The sequence below is a fragment of the Oncorhynchus nerka genome, linkage group LG10, assembly GCF_034236695.1.
Source record: "Oncorhynchus nerka isolate Pitt River linkage group LG10, Oner_Uvic_2.0, whole genome shotgun sequence".
Taxonomy (NCBI): Eukaryota; Metazoa; Chordata; class Actinopteri; order Salmoniformes; family Salmonidae; genus Oncorhynchus; species Oncorhynchus nerka.
The window spans coordinates 100,238,336-100,249,465 of record NC_088405.1 but is presented as its reverse complement, the minus strand read 5'-3'; the positions used below and the strand labels follow the sequence as shown (position 1 = coordinate 100,249,465).

General features: G+C 40.6%; 1 protein-coding gene across 2 annotated transcripts in view; it reads left to right on the top strand.

The window, feature by feature from the left end:
• The first annotated feature begins 247 nt into the window (after positions 1–247).
• Positions 248–11,130, top strand: part of LOC115126482 (periostin-like) — an 80,773-nt gene continuing 69,890 nt past the window's right edge. The window contains exons 1-2 of one of the 2 annotated variants that reach the window (XM_065024009.1): positions 248–450; positions 4,508–4,609. In XM_065024009.1, the coding sequence (XP_064880081.1) occupies positions 332–450; positions 4,508–4,609 (221 nt within the window). In that variant the 5' untranslated portion in view covers positions 248–331. Of the gene's footprint in view, positions 451–4,507; positions 4,610–11,130 lie in introns of those variants that run through there. The other variant, XM_065024010.1, reaches the window with a different exon arrangement.

Here is an 11,130-nt window from a genome sequence, read left to right as displayed (position 1 = left end):
GAGAGAAAGAGAGAGACAGAGAGAGAGAGAAACAGAGAGAGAGAAACAGAGAGAGAGAGAGACAGAGAGAGAGAGAAACAGAGAGAGAGAGAGACAGAGAGACAGAGAAACAGAGAGAGAGAGAGAGAGAGAGAGAGAGTTGAGATTGAGAGAGACAGAGAGAGAGAGAGAGTTGAGATTGAGAGAGTTAAATAAGGAGGGGGTGGTGTAAAGAGAGTACTGGTATAAAACCTCCCACTCCTGTGAGCGCTCCCATTTCTCCTGTGCATTTTGGAGAGGAGTGAGTGTGTGTGACCTACTCTGGAGAGAAACAGACAGAGACGACCCGAGGATGAAGCTAGTGTTTGTGGCTGTGTTAGCGCTCTGTACGCTCAGCTCTGTGGATAGAGTGGATTCTTCAGCCTACGACAAAATTGTGACACACAGTCGTATCCGGGCCAGACTCCAGGGGTAAGGACCATGATGGGGACAGGGTGGGAGACACAGAGAGATGGAGAGAGATGGAGGACATGGGGTTAAACGGAACAGGGGGGTATGGGGATAGAAAGAGATGGGGGCAGTGGGACAGAGAGAGAGCGATAGGGGACAGGGAGAGATGGAGAGAGAGAGAGAGAGAGAGAGAGAGCGATAGGGGACAGGGAGAGATGGAGATATGGAGACAGAGAGCGATAGGGGACAGGGAGAGATGGAGAGAGAGAGAGAGAGAGAGAGCGATAGGGGACAGGGAGAGATGGAGAGAGAGAGAGAGCGATAGGGGACAGGGAGAGATGGAGGGAGAGAGAGAGAGACAGAGAGCGATAGGGGACAGGGAGAGATGGAGGGAGAGAGCGATAGGGGACAGGGAGAGATGGAGAGCGAGAGAGAGAGAGAGAGAGAGAGAGAGAGAGCGATAGGGGACAGGGAGTAATGGAGAGAAAGAGAGCGATAAGGGACAGGGAGAGATGGAGAGAGAGAGAGAGCGATAAGGGACAGGGAGAGCTAGAGAGAGAGAGATAGAGAGAGAGAGAGAGAGAGCGATAGGGGACAGGGAGAAATGGAGAGAAAGAGAGCGATAGAGGACAGGGAGAGATGGAGAGAGAGCGAGCGAGAGAGAGAGAGAGAGAGAGGAGAGAGCGATAGGGGACAGGGAGAGATGGAGAGAGAGAGTGATAGGGGAATTGATTAATTGGGAAGTGTTGCATTGGAATAACAGAGTAATAGAGCAGATCACCTGTTGTGGTACACGTCATAGTCTGTCCCATAACTGAACGGGATGTTCAGTGACATTATATTGTGTTACTTAACCTAACGGAAAGGAAAGGGTTTCATCATTTATATACTGTAGCACCTAGCTACAATAATTCATACAGCCTCTGTAATTCTAGAAAACAATCTAGAGATGTAGGGCTGCAGTTTTTAAAAACGTTTTTTTTTTTTACCTTTATTTAACTAGTCAAGACAGTTAAGAACACATTCTTATTTTCAAGGAACAGTGGGTTAACTGCCTGTTCAGGGGCAGAACGACAGATTTGTACCTTGTCAGCTCAGGGGTTTGAACTCGCAACTCCAACGCTCTAACGACTAGGCTACCCTGCCACCCCGCTCTTCATCGCTGAAGCGTCACAGAGTGCGCAATCTTTAACGAAAAAGGTGATTTCCGATTGAGCCGACATACACAGCGTTTACCGGGAACGCAGTGCCCACTAGGGAACATCGCCTGTCAATTTGAATCATTCTGAAACGCTGAACTTCAGAGGATTTGAACTGTTTAGAACAACCTGAAGCAGAGGATTAACTCCAATACCTTTTACTGAGAATATACTTTATAAATACTAAGAGTATACTTTATATATACTAAGAGTACACTTTATATATACTAAGAGTACACTTTATATATACGAAGAATATACTTTATATATACTAAGAGTATACTTTATATATACTAAGAGTATACTTTATATATACTAAGAGTATACTTTATATATACTAAGAGTACACTTTATATATACGAAGAATATACTTTATATATACTATTTGTATACTTTATATATACTATTCATATACTTTATATATACTAAGAGTACACTTTATTTATACTAAGAGTATACTTTATATATACTAACAGCATACTTTATATATACAAAGAATACACTTTATATATACTAAGAGTATACTTTATAAATACTAAGAGTATACGTTATATATACTAAGAGTATGCTTTATATATACTAAGAATATACTTTATTTATACAAAGAGTATACTTTATATATACTAAGAATATACTTTATATATACTAAGGGTGTACTTTATATATACTAGGGCATACTTTATATATACAAAGAGTATACTTTATATATACTAAGAGTATACTTTATATATACTAAGCGTATACTTTATATATACTAAGAATATACTTTATATATACTAAGAGTATACTTTATATATACTAAGAGTACACTTTATATATACTAAGAATATACTTTATATATACTAAGCGTATACTTTATATCTACTAAGAATATACTTTATATATACTAAGAGTACACTTTATTTATACTAAGAGTATACTTTATAAATACTAAGAGCATACTTTATAAATACTACGAGTATACTTTATATATACTAAGAGTATACTTTATATATACTAAGAGTATACTTTATATATACTAAGAGTACACTTTATATATACGAATAATATACTTTATATATACTATTTGTATACTTTATATATACTATTCATATACTTTATATATACTAAGAGTACACTTTATTTATACTAAGAGTATACTTTATATATACTAAGGGCATACTTTATATATACAAAGAATACACTTTATATATACTAAGAGTATACTTTATAAATACTAAGAGTATACGTTATATATAATAAGAGTATGCTTTATATATACTAAGAATATACTTTATACTTTATTTATACTAAGAGTATACTTTATATATACTAAGAATATACTTTATATATACTAAGGGTGTACTTTATATATACTAGGGCATACTTTATATATACAAAGAATATACTTTATATATACTAAGAGTATACATTACATATACTAAGAGTATACTTTATATTTACAAAGAATATACGTTATACATACTAAGAGTTTACTTTATAAATACTAAGAATTTACGTTATATATACTAAGAGTTTACTTTATATATACTAAGAATATACTTTATATATACTAAGAGTTTACTTTATAAATACTAAGAATTTACTTTATATATACTAAGAGTTTACTTTATATATACTAAGAATATACTTTATATATACTAAGAGTTTACTTTATAAATACTAATAATATAAGTTTCTATACTCCATACATTCTACTAAGAAACAGATGGTTAGTAGTCATGTTGAAGCTCTTGGCAGGGATATGTGTCTGCAGATGATTTATCAAAGTTATGTGCATAATTTGAAATCATTATTTTATATTGTGGTGCATATTAAACCGAGTATAATTCCATGAACCCCAAACTGTTTCATAAAGAGGTCAGAGGCATCGAATGAAACATTGATTTAGAGCCATGCAGGAAAATTAAATACGGTTCCCCATTGTCATTCGTTGTTGAATGACGTGTAAATGTGGAGGAAAATGTTTGCAATGAATGCTAATGAATATATCGATCTACTCCCTCCTTCCACCTCCTCCCACCTCTTCCCCTACTCCCTCCTCCCACCTCTTCCCCTGCTCCCTCCTCCCACCTCTTCCCCTACTCCCTCCTCCCACCTCTTCCCCTGCTCCCTCCTCCCACCTCTTCCCCTGCTCCCTCCTCCCACCTCTTCCCCTACTCCCTCCTCCCACCTCTTCCCCTCCTCCCACCTCTTCCCCTACTCCCTCCTCCCACCTCTTCCCCTCCTCCCCCACCTCTTCCCCCTACTCCCTCCTCCCACCTCTTCCCCTACTCCCTCCTCCCACCTCTTCCCCTACTCCCTCCTCCCACCTCTTCCCCTGCTCCCTCCTCCCACCTCTTCCCCTGCTCCCTCCTCCCACCTCTTCCCCTGCTCCCTCCTCCCACCTCTTCCCCTCCTCCCTCCTCCCACCTCTTCCCCTACTCCCTCCTCCCACCTCTTCCCCTACTCCCTCCTCCCACCTCTTCCCCTACTCCCTCCTCCCACCTCTTCCCCTACTCCCTCCTCCCACCTCTTCCCCTACTCCCTCCTCTTCCCCTACTCCCTCCTCCCACCTCTTCCCCTGCTCCCTCCTCCCACCTCTTCCCCTGCTCCCTCCTCCCACCTCTTCCCCTACTCCCTCCTCCCTCCTCTTCCCCTACTCCCTCCTCTTCCCCTACTCCCTCCTCTTCCCCTACTCCCTCCTCTTCCCCTACTCCCTACTCCCTCCTCTTCCCCTACTCCCTCCTCCCACCTCTTCCCCTGCTCCCTCCTCCCACCTCTTCCCCTCCTCCCTCTCCGCTCCCCCTCCCTTGCCCTCTCTCCTCCCACCCCCCCCTCCTCCCTCTCCCTCTCCCCCTCCCCTCCTCCCTCTCCTCCCACCTCTCCCTCTCCCCCAGACCCAATGTGTGTGCCATGCAGCAGGTGATGGGGACCAAGAAGAGGAAGTACTTCAGCACATGTAGGACCTGGTATAAAGGCTCTATCTGTGGGAAGAAGACGTAAGTTACACACACACACACACACACACACACACACACACACACACACACATAGAACCCCAGAACCCTTTCTAGTTCCTTTTTGGGTTCCATGTAGAACCCTCTGAGGACAGGATTCGATTTGGAACCAAAAAAGGTTCTTCGAAAGTTTATTCTATGAGGACAACCGAAGAACACATTTAGGTTCTTGATTGCACCTTTTAGCAAAGAGTTTATAGATGATTCTATCTCTCTTTAACCTGTTGCGTCGAGCAATCCCGTATCCGGGAGCGTAATTATAGCCTCAAGCTCATTACCATAACGCAACGTTAACTATTCATGAAAATCGCAAATGAAATGAAATAAATATATTGGCTCACAAGCTTAGCCTTTTGTTAACAACACTGTCATCTCAGATTTTCAAAATATGCTTTTCAACCATAGCTACACAAGCATTTGTGTAAGAGTATTGATAGCCTAGCATAGCATTAAGCCTAGCATTCAGCTGGCAACATTTTCACAAAAACAAGAAAAGCATTCAAAATCATTTACCTTTGAAGAACTTCGTATGTTTTCAATGAGGAGACTCTCAGTTAGATAGCAAATCTTCAGTTTTTTCCCAAAATATTATTTGTGTAGGAGAAATCGCTCCGTTTTGTTCATCACGTTTGGCTAAGAAAAAAAACGAAAATTCAGTCATTACAACGCCAAACTTTTTTCCAAATTAACTCCATAATATCGACAGAAACATGGCAAACGTTGTTTATAATCAATCCTCAAGGTGTTTTTCACATATCTATTCGATGATAAGTCATTCGTGGCAGTTTGGTTTCTCCTCTGAACCAAATGGAAAAATGCACACAGCTGGAGATAATGCGCAATAATTGCAACGGAGGACACCAACCGGAGCACCTGGTAAATGTAGTCTCTTATGGTCAATCCTCCAATGATATGCCTACAAATACGTCACAATGCTGCAGACACCTTGGGGAAACGACAGAAAGTGTAGGCTCATTCCTTGCGCATTCACAGCCATATAAGGAGACATTGGAACAAAGCGCATTCAAAATCTGGGGCATTTCCTGTTTGAAATTTCATCTTGGTTTCGCCTGTAGCATCAGTTCTGTGGCACTCACAGATAATATCTTTGCAGATTTGGAAACGTCAGAGTGTTTTCTTTCCAAAGCTGTCAATTATATGCATAGTCAAGCATCTTTTCGTGACAAAATATCTTGTTTTAAAACGGGAACGTTTTTTTATCCAAAAATTAAAAGAGCGCCCCCTATATCGAAGAAGTTAACTAGGAAAGTCAGTTAAGAACACATTTTTATTTTAATGACAGCCAGGAACAGTGGGTTAACTGCCTTGTTCAGGAGCAGAACAACAGATTTGTACCTTGTCAGCTTGGGGATTTGAACTTGCAACCCTCCGGTTACTAGTCCAACACTCTAACCACTAGGCTACTATGACAAAACAACCAATCAACAACCCTCCTAGCTTTGGAGGAATTAAAGGAACCTATCTCTTCCTGTTTAAAGGAACCTATCTCTTCCTAATTAAATGAACCTATCTCTTCCTATTTAAAGGAACCTGTCTCTTCCTAATTAAAGGAACCTATCTCTTCCTAATTAAAAGTACCTATCTCTTCCTAATTAAAATAACCAATCTCTTCCTAATTAAAGGAACCTATCTCTTCCTAATTAAAGGAACCTATCTCTTCCTAATTAAAAGAACCGATCTCTTCCTAATTAAAGGAACCTATCTCTTCCTAATTAAAGGAACCTATCTCTTCCTAATTAAAGGAACCTATCTCTTCCTAATTAAAGGAACCTATCTCTTCCTAATTAAAGGAACCTATCTCTTCCTAATTAAAGGGGTGGCAGAGTATCCTAGTGGTTAGAGCATTGAACTAGTAACCAGCAGGTAGCCTAGTGGTTAGAGCGTTGAACTAGTAACCAGCAGGTAGCCTAGTGGTTAGAGCATTGAACTAGTAACCAGCAGGTAGCCTAGTGGTTAGAGCGTTGAACTAGTAACCAGCAGGTAGCCTAGTGGTTAGAGCATTGAACTAGTAACCAGCAGGTAGCCTAGTGGTTAGAGCGTTGAACTAGTAACCTACAAGGTTGCAAGTTGAAATCCCTGAGCTGACAAGGTACAAATCTATCTTTCTGCTCCTAAACAAGGCAGTTAACCCACTCTTCCTAGGCCGTCATTGAAAATAAGAATTTGTTCTTAACTGACTTGTCTAGTTAAATAAGAAGGAACAAATCTCTTCCTAATTAAAGGAACTTATCTCTTCCTAATTAAAGGAAATTTAGTTTAATTGCTAAATTGTAATTATTTCTCCACTACGACCTATTTATTGCCTTACCTCCCTAATCTTACTACATTTGCACAAACTGTATACAGAAGTTTCTATTGTATTATTGACTGTATGTTTGTTAATGTGTAACTCTGTGTTGTTGTCTGTGTCGCACTGCTTTGCTTTATCTGGACCAGGTTGCAGTTGTACATGAGAACTTGTTCTCAACTGGCCTACCTGCTTAAATAAAGGGTTAGAGTTATATATATATAAATACCTGGTTAAATAAAGGGTTAGGGTTATATATATAAATACCTGGTTAAATAAAGGGTTAGGGTTATATATATATAAATACCTGGTTAAATAAAGGGTTATATATATAAATACCTGGTTAAATAAAGGGTAAGGGTTATATATATAAATACCTGGTTAAATAAAGGGTTAGGGTTATATATATAAATACCTGGTTAAATAAAGGGTTATATATATAAATACCTGGTTAAATAAAGGGTTATATATATAAATACCTGGTTAAATAAAGGGTTAGGGTTATATATATATATATAAATACCTGGTTAAATAAAGGGTTAGGGTTATATATATAAATACCTGGTTAAATAAAGGGTTATATATATATAAATACCTGGTTAAATAAAGGGTTATATATATAAATACCTGGTTAAATAAAGGGTTAGGGTTATATATATAAATACTTGGTTAAATAAAGGGTTAGGGTTATATATATAAATACCTGGTTAAATAAAGGGTTAGGGTTATATATATAAATACCTGGTTAAATAAAGGGTTATATATATATAAATACCTGGTTAAATAAAGGGTTAGGGTTATATATATAAATACCTGCTTAAATAAAGGGTTATATATATAAATACCTTGTTAATTAAAGGGTTAGGGTTATATATATATAAATACCTGGTTAAATAAAGGGTTATATATATATAAATACTTGGTTAAATAAAGGGTTATATATATATAAATACCTGGTTAAATAAAGGGTTATATATATATAAATACTTGGTTAAATAAAGGGTTATATATATAAATAATTGGTTAAATACAGGTGAAATAAAACAAACATAAATAAAAAACTGTCAGCTGCCTGTTCAGGGGAATTTTGAGTCAGACCCTGCTTTCTCTCTCTCTCTCATTATGTATATATGTCTGTTTCGTTATCTCTATCCATCCATCTCTCTCTCTCCCTTCTACCCCTTTCTCCCTCTCATGTCTCATTTCCTCTCCCTCCCCCCACTCTCATGTCTGTGCTATCCTGTCTCCTTTCCTCTCCCTCCACCCTCTCTCATGTCTGTGCTATCCTGTCTCCTTTCCCGTTCACTTCGCTGGAAATGCATGACTGAGTTTTGTTTCGGAACCGAGAGAGAGAGAGAGAGAGAGAGAGAGAGAGAGAGAGAGAGAGAGACCTAGAGAGAGACTGAGAGAGAGACAGGGAGAGAGACTGTGAGAGAGAGACAGAGAGAGAGACTGTGAGAGAGAGACAGAGAGAGAGAGAGAGAGAGAGAGAGAGAGAGAGAGAGAGAGAGAGAGAGCGAGAGAGAGAGACAGGGAGAGAGACTGTGAGAGAGAGACAGAGAGAGAGACTGTGAGAGAGAGACAGAGAGAGACTGAGAGAGAGAGAGAGAGAGAGAGAGAGAGAGAGAGAGAGAGAGAGAGACACAGAGAGAGAGAGACAGAGAGAGATGTTGAAGAATTCCCACAGGACACCAGATAGGACAGGAAAATTACAACAGACTGACACTAGCCCCGCGTCACATAGAGACTGGAGGCTGAGACAGTGGTGGGACAGGGGACACTGTGGCCCCGTCCGAAGATATCCCTGGACAGGGCCAATCAGACAGGATATAACCCCACCCACTATACCAAGCACAACACACCACTGGAAGGATATCAACAGACCACCAACTTTGTAACCTGAAACAAGGCTGAAAATGTCCTCCACCGCACGAGCCCGAAGGGACACAAAACAGGACAGGAAGAACAGGACAGGAAGAACACGTCTGTGACTCAACCCCTCCTAGGGACGGCATGGAAGAGCACAAGAAAGCCAGTGACTCAGCCCCCATAATAGGGTCAGAGGCAGAGAATCCCAGTGGAGAGACGGGAGCTGGCTAGGCAGAGACAGCAAGGGCGGTTTGACTACACTCAATCATAGGACCTACTGAAGAGATGAGTCTTTAATAAAGACTTAAAACCTGTTATTCTCGGCAACCTCCGCTGAAATGGCAGAGCGCGAAATTCCTTTTTTAATTTTTAATTTAACTTCCATACATTCACAATGTTAATCTTCACAATGTTAATCTTGTTAATCTAGCCATCGTGTCAGATTTCAAAAAGGCTTTCCAGTGAAAGCACACCATACGATTATGTCAGAGCCTAGTCACAAAAAAACATACCGCCATTTTCCAGCCAAAGAGAAGAGTCACAAAAAGCAGAAATAGAGATCAAATTAATCACTAACCATTGATGATCTTCATCAGATGGCACTCATAGGACATCATGTTACTCAATACATGTATGTTTTGTTCTATAATGTGCATATTTATATCCAAAAATCTCAGTTTACATTGGCTCATTATGTTCAGTAATGTTGTGCCTCAAAAACATCCGACGAATTGACTGTGTCAACGAGTAGGTCTGGAGACATGTTGGACAAAACACACCGAGTCGATGGTGGCTCCGAAAGCCTTTTTGAGTGAGTCTGTGGACTTTTCCATGTCAATATTAATGTCACCAAAAATCTGCCATGTCTACAAATTCCGATAAGAATTCAGGGAACTCGGTGAGGAACATTGTATACGGCCCAGGAGGCCTGTAAACAGTAGCTATATAAGGTGAATTCAGGGAACTCGGTGAGGAACACTGTATACGGCCCAGGAGGCCTGTAAACAGTAGCTATATAAGGTGAATTCAGGGAACTCGGTGAGGAACACTGTATACGGCCCAGGAGGCCTGTAAACAGTAGCTATATAAGGTGAATTCAGGGAACTCGGTGAGGAACACTGTATACGGCCCAGGAGGCCTGTAAACAGTAGCTATATAAGGTGAATTCAGGGAACTCGGTGAGGAACACTGTATACGGCCCAGGAGGCCTGTAAACAGTAGCTATATAAGGTGAATTCAGGGAACTCGGTGAGGAACACTGTATACGGCCCAGGAGGCCTGTAAACAGTAGCTATATAAGGTGAATTCAGGGAACTCGGTGAGGAACACTGTATACGGCCCAGGAGGCCTGTAAACAGCAACTATAAACCGTGATTGAGTAGACTGCATACATTTCATGACTAGAAGCTCAAAAGACAAAAGCGCAGCCATTTTATGATTAGATTTTTTACATTTGCTGTAGTAAAGGTTAGCAACACCTCCGCCTTTGTGGGATGACGGGGGGGGGATATGGTCACTAGTGTAACCAGAAGGTGAGGCCTCATTTAACACAGGAAATTCATCAGGCTTAAGCCATGTTTCAGTCAGGCCAATCACATCAAGATTATGATCAGTGATTAGTTAATCGACTATAACTGCCTTTGAAGTGAGGGATCTAACATTAAGTAGCCCTATTTTGAGATGTGAGATATCACGATCTCTTTCAATAATGACAGGAATGGAGGAGGTCTTTATCCTAGTGAGATTGCTAAAATGAACACCGCCATGTTTAGTTTTACCCAACCCAGGTCGAGGCACAGACACGGTCTCAATGGTGATAGCTGAGCTGACTACACTGACTTGGCTAGTGGCAGACTCCACTAAGCTGGCATGCTGGCACCCCTCCAGCTAGGATGGAGTCCGTCACTCCTCAGCAAGCCAGGCTTGGTCCTGTTTGTCGGGGAGTCCCAGAAAGAGGGCCAATTATCTACAAATTCTATCTTTTGGGAGGGGCAGAAAACAGTTTTCAACCAGAGATTGAGTTATGAGACTCTGCTGTAGAGCTCATCGCTCCCTCTAACTGGGACAGGGCCAGAGACAATTACTTGAGTCGATGCCTACGTATTTTTCTAGCTGATTTATACGCTGAAGCTATGTTGCGCTTGGTGACCTCTGACTGTTTCATCCTAACATCGTTGGTGCTGACGTGGATAACAATATCTCTATACTCTCTACACTCACCAGTTTTAGCTTTGGCCAGCACCAACTTCAGCTTAGCCTTAACGTCGGTAGCCCTGCCCCCTGGTAAACAGTATATGCTCGCTGGATGATTCGTTTTAAGACTAAT